The sequence below is a fragment of the Alosa pseudoharengus genome, unplaced genomic scaffold (assembly GCF_046254945.1).
Source record: "Alosa pseudoharengus isolate Yale_2024_CS ecotype anadromous, Long Island Sound unplaced genomic scaffold, YU_APseudo_1.1 YU_APseudo_1.1_scf_11, whole genome shotgun sequence".
Lineage (NCBI taxonomy): Eukaryota > Metazoa > Chordata > Actinopteri > Clupeiformes > Clupeidae > Alosa > Alosa pseudoharengus.
The window spans coordinates 2,922,546-2,945,404 of NW_027468576.1; the positions used below are offsets into that span (position 1 = coordinate 2,922,546).

The 22,859-nt window shown below is 39.8% G+C and overlaps 1 protein-coding gene across 4 annotated transcripts in view; it reads left to right on the plus strand.

The window, feature by feature from the left end:
- The window catches only part of aspscr1 (ASPSCR1 tether for SLC2A4, UBX domain containing), a 90,485-nt gene that overhangs the window by 21,355 nt on the left and 46,271 nt on the right, over nt 1–22,859 (plus strand). For 3 of the 4 annotated variants that reach the window (XM_076277760.1, XM_076277762.1, XM_076277763.1), the window contains 10 exons: nt 586–686; nt 7,321–7,375; nt 7,465–7,538; nt 7,623–8,151; nt 9,125–9,199; nt 15,830–15,966; nt 18,304–18,385; nt 18,623–18,689; nt 18,831–18,893; nt 22,316–22,365. In XM_076277760.1, the coding sequence (XP_076133875.1) occupies nt 586–686; nt 7,321–7,375; nt 7,465–7,538; nt 7,623–8,151; nt 9,125–9,199; nt 15,830–15,966; nt 18,304–18,385; nt 18,623–18,689; nt 18,831–18,893; nt 22,316–22,365 (1,233 nt within the window). The remainder of the gene's footprint in view (nt 1–585; nt 687–7,320; nt 7,376–7,464; nt 7,539–7,622; nt 8,152–9,124; nt 9,200–15,829; nt 15,967–18,303; nt 18,386–18,622; nt 18,690–18,830; nt 18,894–22,315; nt 22,366–22,859) is intronic. The other variant, XM_076277761.1, reaches the window with a different exon arrangement.

Below are 22,859 nucleotides of genomic sequence, written 5' to 3' on the forward strand. Positions count from 1 at the left end.
TTCGACCAAATTTTGACCCGTTGGTGGCACTAGACGGCTGGGTTTAGATTCGCTGCTAGACCCCCAATAAGAATACTAACAAACACAATGGGGTTCTGCAACTTAACTGCTAGGCCCCCAATGACATCAGCTAACTTCTGCCGGCGCATAATTGTGACAAATGTCGATGTAGATTGACGAATAAGTCGCATCAAATCCGCCTTGGTTGTTCTCACTGCTGCCGCATTGAAGAAAATCAGACCTGGGTCTGATTGAGGACTATATATTATGGAAGTGGTCTAAATCTGATTTGAAAAACAGATCTGGGCAAGATTTGAGTGTTCATACTATGTCTAACTAGATTTGGGCCACTTTTGCCTGCAGTCTGAACATAGTGTGACAAATATACACCAGATTGTAATTGTGTTAGGGAGCTCAAACATTATATAAACTGAGTTGTTATAGTCTTTTCTCGGGGACAAAGTTTGCATTTGTATGCTTGTTTCAGAAACAGAGGTGTGTATTGGTAGTGAATACACTGAGCTGTTTCAGGTGAAGAGGAAGTGTTTATTTAACAGTGTGTGTTCAATATGGCTCTTTTTTCAGGTACTAATTGCCGTGCAGCTGGAGGATGGTAACCGTCTACAAGGTGCATTCAGTTGTGGGCAAAGCCTATGGGAATTGCTGAGCCACTTTCCTGAATTAAGGTATCTCATTGTATTTTTAGTGTTCAGTGATTTTTCAAGAATGAACAAAGAATAAAACTCCAGATATGCAACAGTCCACTTTGTAAAACATTCTATTGCAACATTTTTTTATGTTTCATTCTACCTTGGGATTTATTCACGGACAAGGTTCGTTCATTTATGAATCCGTTTCCAAGCCAAATCCGAAAAACAACCAAAAGACGTTTTTTTTTTTCTGTTTCTAAAACCAAAACGGAAAAACAGAAAAAGGAAAAAAATAAAAAAAATGACTTTTAAAACCGAAACAGCGAAAATCATATAGACTACTTTTGGTCTGCATTGAAATGAGCCTACAATATGAGTAGCCTATACAGGCTCGTTTCTGACATCACTAGCCTATGAATGCATTATTTATGTTGTAAAGAAATATGAAAGAAATTAATGACAACTTTAAGCACAGATCATTAATTTAAGCTAGAACAACACTTAGAGCGCAGGCCTCCACCAACTTTCACTATCATACTTTGAGGTGCCCCACTATTGGGATCTGTTTTCCTTGGCCTATATGCGCCACCAAGTTTTGTGAAAATTGTGCTGATCATTTCCATATAATATTGTCTACTGACAGACAATTTAGGCTTGATACAGTACTTTATTAGCCTGGCTAATCTCATTGAGATGGGGTCTGGTAACTAGGCATTCATTTTCTCGTATTTGAAACGTGGTTTACGAATGCCCGAAATGAGCTCGAAAAATTTAACTTCTATCAGGCCAATCGTGTATAGAGTCGTTAGGCTGGCTTAACATAATGATTGATGGCAGAGTTGCAACGGTTTGGCTTGAATTCCCTGCTACTTGAAAACAAAGAAGATGGATGTTGCTGTTGGCCAACAGTGTGACACCAGTTAAGCTTGTTTTAAGATGGCAAAAGTTTGAACTAGCCAACTAGCTCCGCTGGGACTCAGCGCTGTCCTATTGCGTGCAGAGGGAATTTGAAAGACAACCGATTATCCCGCCCCTCGGACTGAGCACTGCGAACGGTGAGTGCCCAGACCCTACATTTTAATGTTGGTCTGGCTCGTCAGGCTAAGGCTGCCTAGCAGCGTGAATAAAATCGCGCGCGTAAGGCAGCATGGGAAAACCCAGGCTAGTACTTTATAACAATATTTAGGCTTGATACTTAATAACAATAAATTACAAGGCTACACATGTGGCGAGACGCAGCCTAATGTAACAAAGTGTAAGTTGGTCATTCTTGGCAAATTTGTGCCATTTATGCCAATTGTTTGCATAAGGTATACAAAATGTCCCCCATATTACAGGACATTTTGATCTTTACAAAATATAAATATCAAAATAACTACTCTTTGAAGCATTTATTTATAAAGATGAAGATGTCCCTCATTTTACCCTGAAAATATATTTTAAAGAATTTTTTTTTTGTGCTTCTCAAATGTAAATCTTTTTTACTGTTGCTCTATTATCTGTAAAATACATGCTCTATTTTAAGACTGGATACATTTCAACAAAAAGCAAATTATATTACATTACATTACATTACATTTGGCTGACGCATTTTTAGCCAAAGCGACTAACAACATGGTAAACAGTTTAAGTTTTAGAGCAATTCTCAACAATATTAGGACAATTTAAAAAACATTAGAGTACAGTAAGAATAAGTGCATCAGTGAGTGCTGTTTTTAACAGTTACGTGTCAGTTTAAGACGGCTGGTGAGTGCTAGGATCAGCAAGACTTGTTGTAAGTGTTGCTATGAGAGGAGATGTTCTCTAAAGAGCTGGGTCTTCAGGAGTTTTTTGAAAATGGAGAGGGATGTCCCTGCCCTTATAGGAACTGGCAGTGTGTTCCACCAACGAGGAACAACAGATGAGAATTTGGATTGGCCTGAGCGTATCGGAGGTAGAGCTAGACGTCGTTCGTCTGAGGAGCGCAGCGGTCTGGAGGTAGCGTATGTCTGTATGAAGGCATTCAAGTAGGTGGGAGCAGAACCGGAGACTACTTTGTAGGCAAGCGTTAGAGCCTTGAATTTGATGCGGGCCGCCATAGGTAGCCAATGTAGCTGGATGAGTAGCGGGGTAACATGTGCCCTCTTGGGTTGGTTGTAGACCAGGCGCGCCGCCGCGTTCTGGATCATCTGAAGTGGTTTCACTGTGCAGGCTGGGAGACCTGTCAGGAGGGCGTTGCAGTAGTCGAGTCGTGAGATGACTATTGCCTGAACCAGAAGTTGGGTGGCATCTTGAGTTAAGTAAGTCCTGATTTTCCGTATATTGTAGAGTGCGAAACGGCATGACCGGGCGACTGAGGCAACATGATCTGAGAAGTTTAGTTGGTTGTCGAGAACAACTAGATTTCTTGCAGTCCTGGTAGGTGAAACAGACAGGGAGTCAAATTTGATGTTGATGTCGTGGTGTATGGTACGTTTAGCAGGGAGGACCAGCAGTTCAGTCTTTGAGAGGTTCAGCTGGAGGTGGTGTGCCTTCATCCATATAGCTATGTCTGAGAGGCAATCCGAGATCCGTGCTGAAACCAAGGGGTCATCAGGTGGAAAGGACAGCTGATTATATGGAATGTGGTCACATTTTGAATGTATTTGATCATTAAGTTACCACAAAGATATGCAAAATATTTGTTGATTTTTTACTATTATACATGCTTCATTTTTGGCAGGTGACCCTCTCCGAAAAAACCTGAAAGAAATCACCGGTGTTTGCCAAATATTTGGCAGGTGACCCTTTCCGAAAAAATCTGAAAAAAATCACAGGTGTTTGTAGAACAAATCTATGCATAGATCTTAAATAGTATATCTGTATAACTAATCGTTGTAAAACTACAGCCCTTTGAAACTTCAAGTCATTTTAAGCATTGCGGTGAACAATCCTTTTTGTTCAACTTCCAACATTATTGGCTCTTTTGGTATTTCACACACATTAGTGAAACTATGTGAATAGAAGTACATTGTCCTGTTGAATTAAAAAATCCAATCGGATCAGACGTATCGTATGTACTTTACCCTCTGCAAAGCTCTGAAAATGGCTATACATTTATTATGTGAAAAGACATGACCTTTGAGGGCTTCTCATTCAAAAAGTATGTGACACAAATTCATCAGATTTTTCGGGATAACAGTAATAGTGTGTAATCTGTAATAGTGATACAGATATACTATTTAAGATTTATGCATAGGTTTGGTCTACTGTGATTTTTTCCAGATTTTTTTGGAGAGAGTGACCTGTCAGCCAATGGGTGATTTGACACGGAATGACCCAGTCAACTAACACTGCAGACGTTAACAAGCATTTTCGGCAGGTCATTTCTGCCGTTTTTACGGGACAACTGTTCATATCATTCCCTCGTTTATGCATCTCATTAACTTTTGTTTTGCATGCAAAACCCATTGTTGATGATGCACTCTTGATCGGTTCAAAACTGGTAGAAATGTGGGCTGGTTCACTAGATAGCACCAAGGTTCAAAGAATTCTGAACGGAACCGGTTCATGAGTCCGTTTTCTGTCGGTTGAAAAACACCCACTGTTATAGTGTTAATTTCGTCAGACGAGACGAGAGGAAATATGTTCGTCAACAACCTTTTTTTTCATGACTAAGACGAGACGATGACGAGACGCCATTAATGTCCTGAGACACTGACTAAGACTATCTTAAGATGCATTATTGTTGACGAAAAAAGACGAGACTAAAATGTTTTGCATGAAATAAAAACTAAGATAAAATCTCTCTTCATTTTTGTCTACAAAATGAGAAGACAGAATATCTAGCTGTTACGTTATCAAAATATTCCGAATGAGTTTATGCTCAACAGCTTTCCTCTAGGCTAGTCTACGTGCTGTTGCTGCAACCCTGTGGACCGGACCACACTTTGAGAAACACTGGTCTATGAATATCATGACAGTGGTCCAGTCAAATCTTTTACTGTCTATGGTCAAATCCCAGCCGAGCTATAACTAGCTTGACTTACCTGTGCATGTAAACATACTGACTGACAAAAAATCAGAATGAGTAATTATAACAGACGATTAGCCCTGTGGACACACAATATTGTTGGAAAATTGAGATGTGTGAAACACTATTTGACTTGAATGGTAATCAGAAATAATTTGTTATAAAAAAAGAAGACTAAAATGTTTTGACTAAAACTGACTAAGACTAAGATACCTTTAGTTTTCTTTTGACTAAAACTAGACTAAAATGACGAGACTTTTAGTCGACTAAAACTTGACTAACAAAAATTATATTTGAATGACTAAATATGACAAAGACTAAAAAGGACATTTTGTCACAAGAAAGAGACTAAGACTAAATTAAAACTACAAAGTGGCGTGCTATGCTCTCCGTCGAGAAGTGAAGGCTGCCAAACTGCGCTACAGAGAACGAGTGAAGTCTTACTTCCAACTGAATGACCGCCGATGCTTATGGCAAGGACTAAAGACTATCAGCGACTTTGTAAGCAAATCCATCACTTTGGTTAGGCCTTTTCTCCCCTCATTTCATGATGCATACATCAGCCGATGCAAAAATAGAGCCATCTAAATTATAAAGGACTCTACCCTTCCCAGTAATTGCATGTTCAGGTTGTTGAAACTGGGCAAGCGTTTCTGTAGTTTGATGGCTAAAACTGACGGGGGACATTGTACTAAACTAAAACATTGTAAAAAATACAAAGATTAAATCCCTGTGCACATGCCATCTTCAGGAACCAGGTGCTGGAGATGTGCAGGGATATCAGGATTTAAAAAGAAGAGATTATCACCGCACACTGGTCTAATGTCAAGAATTGTTTTATTTGGAGCGAACAACGTGTTTCACCGTTTGGCTTCCTCAGGTTCACTCTGTGATTTTGGATGACACCCACCACAGGTGAAATAGACAATTGTGGTGTCACATGACCTCCACTGTGTACAATTCGGTTTTATACACTACCTTTCAAAAGTTTGGAGTCATTTAGAAATGTCCTTGTTTTCATCATTAATGTTGTTAATTAGAAACTTCTTAACTCTCAAAAAGAATTTCAAGTTTTTGCCTGAAATTGCACTGTGCCTATTTACAAGGGCATTGTTCCCACCTCTTCTGGGGCCTAATATCAAATGTTGGACCTCTATAGAAAGCTGAGAACCTCTAGTTTTCGTAGGAAACAGTCACAATAAATGTGTGATGTACTCACAAAGAGTTACAGAAGCTAGGATATAGTTTTTTCTTTCTGCCAGATTACAAGCATCTCTGAACTGACCACATTTCAGCCCTCTAAGTCTCTTGATATCCCTTAGAAACACAACTGAGCCCTAGCACCAGGTCTTGTGAAGTTGTGTGCAAAAGTAGATCAATATAGAATGAAAATATGAGTGCTTTAGACTATTATTTGCCAAGGTATGCCCATGCGTTTTGTAAAATGCCTATGGATACTCCCCATAGGACTTTTTGTTATCCAAAATGCATACTGACAATCAAATGCTTACTGCACATGAACCCCTTTGTGTAGAAGCATAATCCTGGTCTCAAATGAAAGGTAACACTTTGAGGTTCCATGCTTGTATTTGGATTATACTTCAGGGGTTCTGATATGGAATGACTACACTAAATATGGAATGATTACAAAAATGTCTCTATTTTTGCATTTACTTTGTTGGTTCAATTAGTGTGTATAAAATAGACTATACATCTGTACAACTAATATTGGATAACACAACATGAAGATTCAATTTCTATGGATTTTTGTGAATATTTCAGTACCCAATATGTTGCATCTACTTATTGTGCTGCAGCTACACTGCAGCCAGAAGTCAGGGTAGCACCAAAAGCGGAAGGGGGGAGGGGGGCATTTTGGATCAAATTTAATTGAGACATAATAAGATTAATCTGAGAATGTAAAGCACTATACAGATTGTACATGAAAAAATTTGTCATTTTTGGATTCCTAAGAGGCAAAGCTTTGAAATGGTGTATAACATTACTATGCTACATAGCAATATGTTGCATACAATTGATTTAGAATGGTGGGGGAGGGGGGTAACCGTCCCGCCGGCGGGACACTGAAAGTTATGTGGTTTTAATGCAATATCTACATAGTACACAGATGCCCATTATCAGCAACCATTCATCCAATGTTCCAAAGGCACATTCTGTTTACTAATCTGATATCATTTTAAAAGGCTAACTGAGAAAAACATTGGAGAACCCTTTTGCAATTATGTAAGCACATAATGTAATCTGAAAACTGCTGCCCTGATTAAAAAACAATGCAACTGGTATTCTCTCTATAATGGAGTGGAATGGAAATTTCTAAGTGACCCCAAACCTTTGAACGACAGTGTACATCAAAGTGTTGCACCACAAATACATTCTATGAATTTATCAACAATAAAAAGTCAATGCATAGTAGGGGTGTGACAGGGGTGAGATTTTGTGATACAACAATGTCACAATATTTCTCGTCAAGGTAAAAATCTGTCTCGTGGAGTAGTATGCAGCAGTAGCCAGCATGACTGATGAGTCTGGAAAAGGGACTCAAAGTGCTGAATACCGGAATTATCCTTTAATGGCATTAATGGCAGTGATTCCATTATGCAACAAAATTATTGTGTTGGTTGTTAGGAGTAATAGTAATCCTCATGTGACTCTTCCCAGCATTTCTGATGAAGATGAAGACTCCACACCTACATGTGTGTACATGAGAGATGAGGTATCAAAAAAGCCTAACTATTTTTCATACATGTTGCTTTTTACTCCCTTCCTATCTTATGTTTTGATCTAGTGGTTTTTTTTTTGTAGATCACTGGACAACGAACCTTACAGAGTACCACTCTGAAGTCTCTGGGGTTGACTGGAGGCAGTGCCATTATCAGGTAAGAGATAATTTGACGTGTTGCCGGAAATAGCATAACTTTCTGTCTGTTTTTGATTATTTCTCATCTGTATACTCTGTCAAGATATATGCTGAAAAAGCCCAAGAGAACAGAGGATGGGAACTCCAATGAGTCGGCTGTCTTTCCAACTGATGGAGTTATCATGGAATCTTCAGAACACCTCGCTAGTCAGTTTGTGCTCCCTCTGCCATCAGGAGACAATGTGGCTGATGATATGGCAGAAGAGACAACATCCTCTCCCTCTATGTCTATGGAACCATGTGTGTCTGCCAACTTGTGTTATGTCCAGGCAAGAAAGGATGAAATGTCATCTGGATTGGACTCCCAGGCCCTGAGGTCCAGAAATCAGGTGGAGGAAAAGCAAAGGGAAAAGGACTTCGAGAAAACACCGGATGCTGAACAACACAAAGATGAGCCCAGATCTTCCAGAGAGTGCCAGATTTCAAACCAGATCCCTGCGCGCAGTACCTTTGTGCCTTTCTCAGGGGGAGGCCAGTGTCTGGGTGGTACTGGCATAAGTAAGAGTGTCTCTTCATCCCTTACAGTGGGTCCTCCTGATGCCAAGAAACCCAAATCGAGCCATGAAATAAAGGTGAGGTGGATAAAATGAGATGAATAGCTTGTTCACAGGTGACACTCTATTATGGTAAATACATTTTTTTAGACTTTAACAGCCTCAGGTTTCCTGTCGATCACAGTGCTTTATATCTACCCATTTTTCAAAAGTCATTGAAGGACCAAAAGTTTATTAGCAACTTTTGACACTTATGCCATGATTTGGCTTTTGCTAGATTTATTAATTTACATAATGTAGTGAAGTTGTCATCCATGGCATTGAACAAATGCACTAACTCCACTTGAATTTTTAAATATTTTTTTTATTTATTTATTTATTTATTTATTTAGTGCACTGGGGCTGATGTAAGTGAGGAGGGAATATGTGTGTTTATGGAAAGCCTCTTTTCATAAACACTGCATATAAACCAGATTATGGTATTGTGTAATTTTGAAAAGCAAAATCATGTGTTGATGGCACCATCCATGTATTAACTGTGTTTTATTCAACGTCACATCATTTAAAACTAAATGCTGTGATTGTTGTGCCAGCAGCACTACTAACCTCTAGCTTGTAGCATAATAGATAGGCATTTTAAGCATTTATTATAAGGGAACAAAGCAAAAATTCTACACTCCTCCCCGCATCACATACACACACAGGCACACAAAGAGAGAGACCCATTCACACTTTACTTCGCAGAGTTTGCGCTGCACCCAGTTTCATTTGAGCGAGGTCCACACAAAACATTTTAATGACTATTGATATTTGGCTTTGCATGTTCCTTTTTTTAATCTAGGCTTGCTTGTAATCTCAGAGGTCTATGTCTATGATTCATACATTGATGATAGTCTGGAAGTTGAATTAATCTTCTGTTTTTTAATAGTGGTTTGCAAACAGCTTTTATGTGTAGTACCACCTCCATCTGGCTGTAGTAGTAAACCACAGTTAATAACCTGTAGTACTAAACCACAGTTAATAACCCCCCCCCCCCCCTTTTTTTTCCCAGAATTTAGCCTGTGTCAAAGCCAGTGATGGACAGGGGTTCGGCAGGCAAGATACAGACATAGAGGAACCTGTAGAGGTAAAACGGGAGGGGCAAGAATAATGACTGCTGGGGGAAAAATCACAAAATCCACATATCTAAAGGTGTTTCTTTTAATTTGTGTGTAGGAAAATAAGGCAAGAATGAATATAAGTATTTTGGAGAAATTACCATAGTGGTAGACAAGTTAGTTTCATTATTTTAAAGACAATCTACCTAATGGACTGTTTAGTTTCCCTATGTGCCTTTGCTAAGTTTCTAACCGTAATACTCTGTTTGTCTACACTGGTCTACCCTTTATTTGCTTTCCTCCAAAGTCCTCACTGGACACAATGGGAATCATTCACCAATATCTTCCTAAGTGGTTTCTTGTATTAGTTCTTAAGAAAGTCACCTAAGAAAACTCTCAGATTCAGAATTGTTCACAGCTTTGTTATGATGCAGTATCCTATTTTCAATCGCCTTGTAATGGACTGCGAAGTGAACTGTAGGGTATTCAGCATGTTTAGTGATATTCCATTCCATAGGGAGGGACAGGGAGCTATTGAACATAGCTACATCACTTCAGCGGAAGTAAGATGGCACCCGGAGTTCAATAGATAGTCCGAGGTGGCTGTATGTGAAGATAAATGTAATTTGTTTGGCTTTTTTATGCTTACATTTTGTGTATGTTAGCCAGAAATAGATACTGTACATTCTCAAAAAGCCGTTATTGTATTCCCAAAACAGGTCTGAAATGTTGTGTGAGCCAAATACCTAACATTAGCAAGCTAGCAAGTAGGGTTTTGCATCTCTCCCTTATAAGACGATTCAATACTTATCTACAGTCAGTGCGATTCAATCTGATGTGATACGATGTAATAGGGTAACCTGACTCTCGCCAGATGAATTTAGTTCCGCCTAGCTCCACTCACATCCATCTGGGATCGGTTCGGTTGAGAGTGATTTCGGCACCAGATTGTATGGTAGAGCCAATCAGGATGCAGGGCGGGAGTTTCATAGATGTGACGTTGTGTAGAAGCGACTGTGAGACTGTTCTCAGCGTCATAGATTGGCTTCGATGTGAGTGGTTGAAGTAGCACGTCAATAGATGACGGACAAGTGGCTTATCCAATCATATGCAAGGATTTTTTGATAAGGCCCAGCCTTCTGAAGCACCACTCCAATGGATCGATCCCAAATGGATGAGTGGAGCTAGGCGGAACGAAATTCATCTGGCGAGAGTCGGGTTAGTAATAGGGCCCCAAAATGCAATACAGTTCTTCACATTTGTTTATTTTCAAATTTTATTTTCTATTATCAAGTATCTAATAAGACTTATTTTAAGGTGTCTAAAACAAATGTGCTTAACACACTGGCAGCCAAATTTGCTTGTTTTCATGATGAGCCGTCTTCAAATAAGTCAAGCAAATTTGGCTGTCAGTGCATTTAGTAAATTTGTCTTAAAAACAAGCGTATTTGGCTGTCAGTGCATTGAGCATTTGTCTTGATAAGACTCGAAGTCGTATTAAATTAAGTCAAAATTATCTTTCGAGAGAGCGCTAGGTACGTCTCCTCATACTAAAAACAATACAGTCCTTCTCAACAGCATCCAGTCTTTGGTGATATTTTGTCTTCACTGCTGTAAGAGCAGAGAAACCTGCCTCACATAGGTAGGTTGTGACGAAGGGCATTAAAACCATAGACAGTAAAAGAAATGGACAAACAGACTGTTGTTTTCAATGGGAGGGCACTGACACACATTAAACATAAACATTGTACTGCGCAGACTCACACTTAACTTTGTGACGTTAGCCATCGAACTGAATCTTGTAACTTCCTACGCCTTCAAAGTCATCAAAGTTAAACATGTATTTAATTATTATTATTAACATCAACATCACAAGTGATATCAAGTCGTGTTTATGTTGAAACTACCAGACATGATCAACTTCAAACACAGTCAAATAGTCAACAAAAACAAATAGTTCTTCTAATAATAATAATCTTCTTTCCACTTTGCCGACCCACTGTCAATCCATCGAAAACCTCTGAAATGATTAGTGCTGCTTTTTTTATTAGGTTTACTTGCCTCTGTGTAATGCTTTTACCTTAACATACAATGGTCTTGTAGGCTACATAGTTATTGGTTTTGCTAATGAGTTTCTGTACTGGCTGGACTGAGCTTCCTATCCAAACAATACGGTTATCTCCCTACGGTGCGACAGAAAGATTACATGTACGTCAAAGTTAGCTTCCCTACAACCGGACATGCTAAATATTCTTCTTACGGGAACCCAACATTATGTACGAGGTAGTTGAGCCTGTTTTGCCTTGGATTGTATATGTAGATAAGAAGCTACAATGAAGCAGGATATATGTTTTATGAAGTTATGGGATTTCAAATAAAAATCCTAAATGAATGGGCATTCTATGGGGTTAGCACAGTGTTGATACCTCCAGCCTCCATGCATGGGTGTTTCAACTTCCGGGAAATCGCCTGCCCCCTTGATTAAAACCCTCAAGGCTGGCTTTGCCAGGACTGGGTATGCTGCCATTGCTTTGGCCCAAAATTCCACAAGAGCTTTTGTTTGAACTGCAGTTGCAGCGCTCCATGAGATGACCGGTCAATCAGCTGTTCCTGCTCCTGAAGTGACAGCTGTAGCACAGGGAGGGAAACTTCAAATGTGTTGCGAATCCACAACTGAGATGCATCCATAGGTGGGAAATATTTTCATAGCTGCTAGGCGAATTGGTTGAGGTGTTCAATTATTAGACTTTTTACATATTCACCCATGACAACGTTGTTTGTTTCCATGAACGCATGCAGTTTAGGGAAACACAGGAGCATATTCCCACTCACACAGCCTATCCAGAACCATAGCTTCTTTATCAGCTTCTATCTTGTCTTGTGTGTTGAACAGGGTAACACTGACTCTCTGCAGACTTAAATTCAGTTCATTCATTTTCAGCAGAAAATATGTCAGTCAAATAGGCGAGCTTCTGCAGATTGGAGGCCAAATTAAACGGGTTGTTTGTGACAGAGTGACCCACACAGTCACTATATTTATAGTTAATTATGGCATGTTTTTTCATTGTAGGTGGTATGTTCCTTTGGCAGAGTGCACAGATTCTGTTACTGTTATTTTTCTGCCAGTGACAGTGTTATGATTTCAACTGCAGGTTCTTTGATTTAGTTTGTGTAGTTGCGCAAGAATGGCGTGTGCCCCTGGGTACCCAAATTGGCTGATTAGCCTAATAAGGAGTAGGCCTGTTTTTTCAATTAGGGGAGGTCACCTGATCACTTTAAATCTCTGTGGAGGGAGAAGGTGAGTCCTCTGGATTGCACATGTTGTGCATACCTGACACTGCTGTGAGTGTTTAGGAAGATTGTGCGGTTATTTATAGTCAAATGTGTGACTCCGCGTTTCTTTGTATTTTGTCTAGTCATTGTTTCTTTGTAATTAATATAGGTTACTTTTCACGGGTGTTTTCAGAGTATATCCACTGATTCAATAAACCTATTTTACACCAAAACCTGTCTGCTTCTCCTGGACCACAAGGTTACATTATCACATTGTTGAAGATCATGTCGCAGTTCAAAAAGCCTTGTCAACACTTTGCCCCATGACAACCGTGACAACACACTTCAGTGTGCAAAAGTAGTGCTTTGTGTTCGCTGCCCATTTTGTTGCAGTGTGAACAGCCTTGAATTTAGGGGACAAGCTTTAATGAAGTTCACCAGTTTCACCGCATCATTGAGGCCTGAAAGTAGATCACCTGGCATAATTTTGGCTGCGAGGGCATCCCTGTGTAGCCTGGGTTTTCCCATGCTGCCTTACGCGCGTGATTTTATTCACGCTGCTAGGCAGCCTGGGTTCTATGGACTTCGTTTTCACCTCAACGAAGGAACCAATCACAGAACGGAGGGAGGGCAGCAAGACGATGACGACACACCGAAGCCGTTATGAGCTACGTACAGACGCATTTGATAGACATTCGTAGCGCCCAATCAATGGTTCTGGGCATTTGTAAACCACGCTTCAAATACGAGAAAATGAATGTCTAGTTCTCAGACCCCATCTCAATGAGATGAGGTCTGACGTTAGCCGGGGTTTGTTTTGGATGAACTAGAGTGATGGACACCGAAATTTTGACGTATGGTCCTGTCTCGACTTTTCTGACCCGTTTTGAATCGCCTTTGACTACTTCTGTCAAGTTTTAGTTGACTAAAAGTCTCGTCATTTTAATCTAGTTTTAGTGAAAAGTGAACTCAAAGTATCTTAGTCAAGTTTTAGTCAAAACATTTTAGTATTTTTTTAATAACAAATTACTTCTGATACCATTTCAGTCAAATAGTGTTTCACACATCTCAATTTCCCCCCAATATTTTATATCCACAGGGCTTCTCATCAGTATATTATTTTCCCTAGCCTCCTCAAATTTTCTATGGTGGAAGACCAACTCATAAAAAGCATGTGTAAACAAATTAAAGTCTGTATGAAATGTCTCCTGACTTTCGAAAGGGCCCTAGATTTCGGAAAAATATGCATTAAGTGTAGCCTAACGAGCCAGAACCACATCAACTGCACTGCTCAATCCGAGAGGCGGGATAAACGGTTGTCTTTCAAATTTCCACTGCATGCAATAGGATAGTGCTACAACTCATGAGTCCCATGCATTTTCCCACTTTGCCAATTTAAAAAAAGCTTAACCCAAATTGTGATTCAAAGACCGCTGTTCGCCAGCAGCAGCATCCATCTTCATTGTTTTCAAGTAGCAGGGAATTCACGCGGAACCGTCGCCGACTCTATACACGATGTGATTGGCCTGATTGAAGTTTAATTTTTCCAGCTCGCAAGTCAACGGAGAGTTGCTAGACTACCCTGGCTGCAAATTACATTTGCTGCCGCTAGGGTGCGTCTAGATTTCTAGGCTACATTAAGTGTGATATTGAGGGTATTAAAAAACAATTTTGTTTTTTTCATTTGGTATCAGTCACCATTTCCTCTTCAAATACATCAGTTTATTGTCCAGTCTCATTGTCTCTTTTACCCCCCTTTGCTCTGCCAGTTTTTGGGAACCAATGCACTAGAGCCCCTAGAGTTGGTTGTTGAGAGAAGGCTGTTGCAAAAACTCGCTTTGGACAACACCTCACATCCGCTGCATGAACTACTGGTCAGACAGCAGTGTTTTCAGCTGGAGGTTGCTTAAACTTCGCTGTAATAAAGACTGTTTGTCTTGATAAGATTCCTTAAAACAGGGGTCTCAAACTCCCGGCCCGCGCCAGGCCCAATTCCGGCCCGCGACCTAATGTCAAAATAGGTCTTGAGGGTATTTTTAATTGCGTCAAACAACAACACTGGTTAAAATAGACGATAGATCCAAGTATGGTGACAAATCCTATTTGTACTCTCCTCCACTAGTTGCTAGACATCCAGAGCTTCGATTGAAGCCCAAATTCGCTGCACAAAGTTTTCAGCAAATACTTGTATTACACGCGGAAGCGATGCAGGCCATAATTTTGCACAAATTGAAGCAGAAATAGGCCGACACCAAATGTTGAAAAAAACTTTCACGTGTGTTGAAGTCTTGGGTAGGCTATGTTATTCACCTATTCTGATTCTGAAGGAGAATATCTGCCTTTTGGAGATTATGATCGACTATTGACAGCGATAGTCACAGTGCGTCTGTGAATGGAGGTGCGTCTTTGCATGTGTCCACTAATATAAGCATACCATGCTTATTTCGACCCTCTGCCCAACAGCTGGAGGTGGCAGTGGTAATCGTGATGATAGTGTCTGTAATGAATGTGGTACAGGCGTAATAATCCAGTCACTAACCGATTCATCTGCTGCAGCTCAACCTTGTTAGCCTACAGGGACTATTTTCAGGTGCTGCATGATATCATTGTGCTGCTGTGCCCATGGTGTTCTTGATTATTACGCTGGAATGAGAGTATAGTTCCATGTCATCAACCTAGAAAATCGGCACATTTCATTTTCCGTTGGTCTTATTACACTTTCTAACTTGAAAGGAGTTTTAAATAGAAAAAATCCTGGAAATCCTAATCACTTTTAAACGTGATGCTAGCAGGCGAGAAGATAATGGTCTAGTCAGATTCAATGATCTATGCTAGGCTGGAGCTAAAACTGGTATCGCCAGACTCTGAGAACGGCTGGATGAACTGGAGAAAGGTAAAAATCAATTGTTTAACTCAAGGGGAGGTGGAAAATGAGTGTAATTCCCCAAATGGTGGAATATCCCTTTAACACTGACGTGGCCCTCCAATCAGATGACGTTGACAGAAGTGGCCCCCTGCCTTAAAATAAGTCCAATTCTTATTAAATTAAGTCAAAATGGACTTTTAAAAAAGCGCTAGGTAAGTCTCTTTATACTAAAACAATACCAAATAGATTTTTGTAGAAATTTGTCTTATCAAGACAAATTTGCTTGACGCAATGGCAACCAAATGTTCTTGTTTTAATGATGAAACTTATGAAACAAGTCAAACTCTTAATAAATTAAGTCAAACCATTTTACGAGAAAGCGCTAGGTAAGTCTCTTTATACTGAAAACAATAACTAGATTTTTTGATCTTGATATAAGATAAATAACACTTGGTTAGATTTTATGAAATAAGCAGTTTTTTTAGTGTAATTGTAACACACTATATGCTCTCTTTCTCAGGACATAGATAGAAAATCTTTGGTCTACCATTTGGATGCTGGAGTACATGTTGATGCTGATCAGGAGCTGCCAGACGAGTTCTTTGAAGTTACAGTGGATGATGTAAGGAAACGTTTTTCCCAGCTGAAGAGTCAGAGGTAAGTGACCAGCCCATGCTGGATAGAGGTGCTTTGGAGAGGTTACAGCTGTCTTGTTGCACATCTTCTTGCATACCTTGCACACCTCATTCATACATTCTCTCACACTCACACACATCTTTACTCTTTTCACGCCTGCCTCTGTCAGGTAGAACCCCAGGATAGGTGTGACATAAGGTACGAATGCAATTTTTTTTGCATAAATTGATAGTTTAGGGGGTGTAGACTCTCTGGGGGTAGACGCTCTGGCACCCTTGAGCATTTTTTTTAATGACATCATCTGCCACGCCCCCTTTTTTGACCATAAAAAAAATAACTAGATGTACATTACTGTATAAACCCATCATGTATGGTATCAAATGAACGTTCTTATCAAACAGAAATCAACAATGCCAATACAAAATGCTAAAAATGATTTCAAGTCCCTCCAGAGAACATAATATCTGTAAAGTCCGGTAAGGTCACAACCCTGAAATGGTAGGCTGAACAAGTAATTGTGTCAACCCTCAACAATTAATCAAATAGACAAAGTTACAAGGAACAAAGTAGTACTTTCTCAAAGATTCTGAAAGCAACTATATACAAAACATGTTACCAGGCTGGCCTTGTACACATCACAAACATGAAATGTCTCCTCCAAAAAACATTCATTCAATCAGACATTTCTCCCTCGCGGTCATCAGTATCCTCCACTGAAAGTCTTCAATTTTTTATTTGCACACTGTTCACCACCTTTACCACCACTACTGCAATGGCAGTAGGTGGTGCATGGTAGTCCATCTGACTGACAGCAGCAAGAGGCCCTGGAGCATTTATTTATTTTTGGACAACGTAGGCTACCGGTAAGTAATGCGGGAGATGTGTGTTGCTTATGCGGCCGCGTAAGCTGCAAAGCGATGCGTGAAACACTAGAAATGGTGTGTCGCGGTTCTGCCTTTTCACACCGCGACACAGGTTTGTGGATATGAGTGTCGCGATTTCGATTTCGAAACGCATATCGCTACAGCCCTACTTAATGCACTAGCAGCCAAATTTGCTTGTTTTAAGGACAAATTTGCTTAATGCACTGGCTGACAAGTTTGCTTGTATTCAGGAAGAAACATCTTAAAATAACTCTTCTTAAATTAAGTCAAATGATTTTATGAGAAAGCGCTAGGTAATTCTCTTTATACTGTAAACAGTACCAACTAGATTTTTTTTTTAATCTTGATATAGGATTAATAACACTTGGTTCGATATATTAGATAAACAGTTTTTGCAGTGTTTCCTCTACGTTGATTTTGGGATGAAGCCCCACCACATCCGAATTAGGGCAGACGCACAATGTAGTTGCGGATGCCTTTTAAATGATCCTGCCGACATATCCTCCCCGCTTGCAGCTGCTCACATTGCAATTTAACAGTAAGTAGAACTAGTCAGGTTATTAATCCCGTCCAGTTTCACTCCACGTATTGTGTTGATGTAGCCTAGTTTATTGTAAAAACATTAACTTTCTTCCTAGTATTTCCTCTTCATTTTGTAGCGGTGGTCACTGCTTCAGAATTAGGGCAGGTGCACAATATTGTCCGGGTGCATGGTAGGCTTTAAGTGCCCTCCGCTGGCTGGTGCTCATATCAGTTTAACCATGTGTGTGTGTCTCATTTGCGTGTCCAGTCCGGGGGTGGCGGAGGGGGGCTATGGATCAAAGCGGCAAACAATGGTTCTGTGTTGTCCTTGTGGGGCTACATAACCACCAAGTTTCGTGTACCACAGTCTTTCAGTGTCCCGGGAATCGTTGACACAAAATTACTGAAGGAAAAAAAAAATGAATCCGGAAGAAATCAAACTCTGACTAAAACCTGTATGACCGCACTGCAAAACTGCTTATCTAATAAAATCTAAGCAAGATTATTAATCTTATATCAAGATAAAAAAAAAATTGTATTGTTTTCAGTATAAAGAGACTTACCTAGCACTTTCTCATGAAAGCATTTGGCTTAATTTAAGAAAGGTTTGACTTATTTTAAGACATCTCATCCTGAAAACAAGCAAATTTTTCTGCTAGTGCGTCCTAAAAACAAGCAAATTTGTCTTGATAAGACTCCTTAAAATAAGTCAAAGACTTTATAGAATCAAAGTAGGCCTAGCCTACTCTGCTTCTTGTGCAAAGTTGATCAGAAAGAAACTGCTGGTGCTGATTACGTTTAATAAGCTGCATATGAAATATATAGTTTGTGATTTATTCACATTGAAATGTACAGGCAATTGTATGGCTATTTAAAACACATAACTGACATTTTGTCTGGAAAAAAAAGAAATAATCTAGCGTAAACTCTGCTTTGACCTCTTCATCATCAGGAGGTTGCTGGAGGAAGCCCCTCTTATGACACAAGCCCTAAGAGAGGCAAGGATGAAGGAAAAGGTGGAGAGATACCCTTTTGTGAGTAAACATGTAATTACACCAGCTTTGTCAGCATGTCCATCCTACCAGTGTGAAATCAGCTTGTCAAAGCTCCATTGCTCTGATGGCTGACACACAGATACACTGTTGCCATTTCTCAGGGTCATGAAATGTAACATAGGCTCCAGCAATATCTTTTTGCTTGACTTGAAAATGTAAATAATGTTGGCCTATTTGAAAACACAAATAACATGATTGGTACATTTCTTTGTATAGGTAGTTCTTAGAGTCCAATTCCCAGATCGTTATGTTTTACAGGGATTCTTCAGGCCCCAGGAGAAGGGTAAATGTCTATGTGTTTTTCAATATCTGTCTTCATTCCGTATTCTTTGTTTTCAATGCACTCCCCTTAAAAACAACTTCTGTTGAAGTGTCCAGTTTGTTTCAGACTTTCCTGTGTATGATTATTTTTTCCTGTATACAGTCACTGCTGTGAGAGAGTTTGTGAAGACACATCTAGAGGATCCAAATATCAGCTTCTACTTGTGTGAGTTAACACACACACACACACACACACACACACACACACACACAAATTTAATAGGCAAAAAACTATACCATTCTAGCAAATGTAATGTATAAGATGGAACATAATTCAAAAGTAAAGCTTATTGGTTCATTGTTGTAGTTTGAATGTTGGTTTTGGATAGAATATACAGCATGCTCATATTTGCTGATTGCAGTTTGTATACAATTGTCAGGTACAGAGGACATGTAGCCATGTATTTACAAATGTGACATTGGTAAATAAAGGTAATTTGTACTGGCCCTAAAAAATTTCAGCTCTAGCAAGCGCATGACCTGTTTTCCGCTGTTGCATCTCTTGCTCGCTCTGTAGTCCTGCAGCCACTCTACCTCAGCCGATTACACAAGTTGAACATAAGTTCCATCCAGTTTCAACGTAAATTGGCACTACGTTGGAGTTTATGAGCTACTAATATTTAATGGGTTGCACTTGCACCACATAACACTAAGTTATTGCTTCAATTTTACATCCCTCTTCTTAGGTGTAGGCTAAAGTCTCATTTAAATGGTGGTAACGTTAAAGGATCGGTTTGTAGGATTGTTACCGAACGTTCTGTAGGCCAAAATCAAAACACTGGTGAACATTCTCAAGACTACCTAGACGTGAGCCTCTTCTGGGTTGCCAGATGTAATGAAGACTTAGCTAACATTAGTTGACCTGTAGCTGCTTTAACGTTTCACCAATCATGAGCCAGCTACACATTTCGGAAACAGTGAAAACAAAAAATACCTCTCTAACCAAGGTAACATATTTAGCGATGCAGATGAAGTTTAGCCTAGGCTAGCCTACCTGTCGTGGAGAAATATGGCCAGATCTGCATCAGATTTGATATTCTTCGTTTGACGAAGACGTCGCCATCTCAGGAAGGCTCCTCCGATGTCCAATTTTGGAAATTTGCCTGCCTCTCGTAGGCTATTTGTTCATGACTACAACTGACAGCTGTTGACAGTTGGCCTTTGCTAATCTGGCAACCCAAATAGGAGGACGCGGCAGCCCATTATTAGCCTACCGGTAGGCTAATTCACTTTTGGATTGTTTGATTATAGTGCTAACTGTTGGGAATGTCACAGGAGACGTAGGCTAGTGTAGGCCTATCAGCCATCGAAATGAAAGCTCATCAGGGGGTAATATTGTGGAAACAAACGTTGGGTAGGCTAAATTTATGGTCCATACTGTAGCATACTGGCACGTATAGACTCAAAGCGGCAAAAGCCAACGTTCCTAACCCTGCTCACAAATGCCACCTAGTGGTTGTTTGGGTCATTGCAGCTTCACTGAGGAAATATAAATAAAACACACGTGAGGTCACGTAGGAATCATACGTGAAGCCGGACAATTGAATGTAGTACCCACTGTACACAGTCATCACTCTTCAGCATATAGTAAGCTGCTCCTGTATTTCTAAAGATAGATGTTGTTGTAGCCTATGTTGCATTGAAGACATGGTTCCATAACACCGTGGACAATTCCGACAGCAAATTGTATATTAGCCTATTTATTGGTGTTTATGTTGTAAGAATATGAAATTAATAAATATCAAAACTATAGGCTTTTGCGAAATAGTATAAGCGCCATACTGTAGGCTAAAGTTTGCGAGATGGAAAGAGGAAAATAGCGTTTAAATGTCCATTTAAATTATAGCCTAATCTAATGCACTGTTGTGTGTTTTAATAGGAATGTGAGGAGACTGCTATTAACTTTAAAGAGTATACTGTAGGCCTATCTACAATTGAAACTACCGGTATTTGCAGCCTATGACGCAAATGTAATAGCCTTATGTCCTGGTCTATGGATGTCTGCTTAGTTGTTGACAGCACGTTTTTTCACAATTTAAAATGATACTTTTTAGATTTTAATGGGCCAAGTTGAAGAGCTGTTGTCTGGTATTGTTTGTGCAAATATACATGTCCCCTTGCATTTTGCAATTGTGAGGTCCATGTTAGGCGCCCAACAGAAATATTGTTTCATTTTGCGAGTGAGATATCCACACTCTGGTGTTCCCTCTGCGCCGTGTTCGGCCCCCAGTTTCAGAGCTATTCAAAATGCACAGAGGGAGTTATGACAAAACCGTGACTGTTAACAAACTAGGTCTGGATCCTAATAGAAAGCTGTTAGCTTTCCTAAGCTATATAAGGTACAACTAGGCCTATTACACAACATTAATTGTCACTAGGCTATGCTGGCGACCCAAATAAAATATCCTGTGAGACCCAGTCTTTGGGAACCAATGTAATAAAGTACAACAACAGCAATATAGGAGTTCATATATTGTATTTTGTAAAATGCATAACAACATCAGTAGCCGGTTGTTGGTGGTTATTTTGTTGTATTTGTTTTTTTGGGAATATTTCAGCCACAGGCCCAGGATACCGCAGTGGTTACATTGCGAGGAGACACTGACTCTATATTGTTAATATGGCTAATGAAATCTGTGATAACATATCGACAGCAATGCAATTTGTACTTTGCACAGTAACTGCTAGTTCCATAAGATTTCCAGTGAGTAGCCTACAAACTTGAGATTTAAACACTGTTCAGGTGAAATAAATGTGAGTAATCGGTCGCATATGTAACTCTTCTTGACTTATACTTGTTACATTTAACGTTCCCACCAATGAGATGATTTTAATGAGATGATCATGTTCACAAATTACATTACATTACTTACAATGTACTTTAGTCTAACTCTAAGGAGAGGGATGTAATATTAAAGTAATAACTTAGTGTTATGTGGTGCAACCTGTTAAATATAAGTCGCACATAAACTACAACGTAACTAAACTAACAAAACTAAGAACTTGGAACTTGTGCAATCGGCTGAGGTGGAGTGGCTGCAGGACTATAGAGCGGACAAGAAATGCAAGAGCGGAGAATAGCTTATGTGATCATGGCCAGTACAAATTACCTTGCAGGCCGCCAATTGAATAGCCCTCGTGTACACTGTTTTACCCATTCTGTGCAGTCTTTTTTTCCAGCACTTTAAAACAGGACCTCTCAGAGCATTGTTTCTCTCAAGACAGCATAGTTTAATAAATGGCTATAGTTGGATCCACACTTTAATGGGAATAGTATGTGATTCTAAGCCAGTACACTTTGTTAAATGTATCAAATATCTCTTTATGATCCCCTAGCGGTTCATTACGTGTGCACACTGAAAATAAAATCTGTTTTTCCTACACAGCTCTGGTCCTTAAACAGAAAACAAGCACATGCACCCACTCGCACAAATCTATTGCAGCCAATCAGAAATAGGTGGCGTTAATTTGCACTCACAAACTTGTGTATTATAAAAAAAAAATATCTTCAATGTTGTGTCTGAAACGCCAGCAGGATGCCTGAGAACCAAGCTGATAAATCATTTTGACATGTTTTCCTCTTTGCAGTCATTACTCCCCCTAAGTCCATTCTGGAGGACTCTACTACACTTTTTCAGGTAAATCTAGAAAGCAGTTATTATGCAATTTTTGTTTTTCCTTTCTGTCTTTACTGTTAGTTTGGTTGAATGTACAGTTCTTACCGCTACCGTACCGCTGCAACTTGTCTCTGAAACCATTTCATGTCATTGCAAATCTTTGGTGTGAATTTGCCTTTAGGGAGTTCCATTTGCCTAACAACTTTGATGTACTGATTGAATGACATAAGAGGGTGCTATGGAGTCTCTGGGCTATTCCTGGGGCCAACACTCTGTCCCTGAGTAGAGACTGTGAGGGATGATGTGTGTGCCAATTTTCGCCCATGGGAACCATTGATTTCAGCCTACCTTCCAGGGGGTGGCACCCCTTCATTATATAAAATCAGGAGACCTTCGAGTTCATCTATACCAAATATGGAACGGATCTAATGAAACATCTAGGAATGGTAGAGCTAAGACCAGTGAAATACTGTAGCCATTCTTTCCGTTGCGAGGTGAGGGCGCTATGATAGACA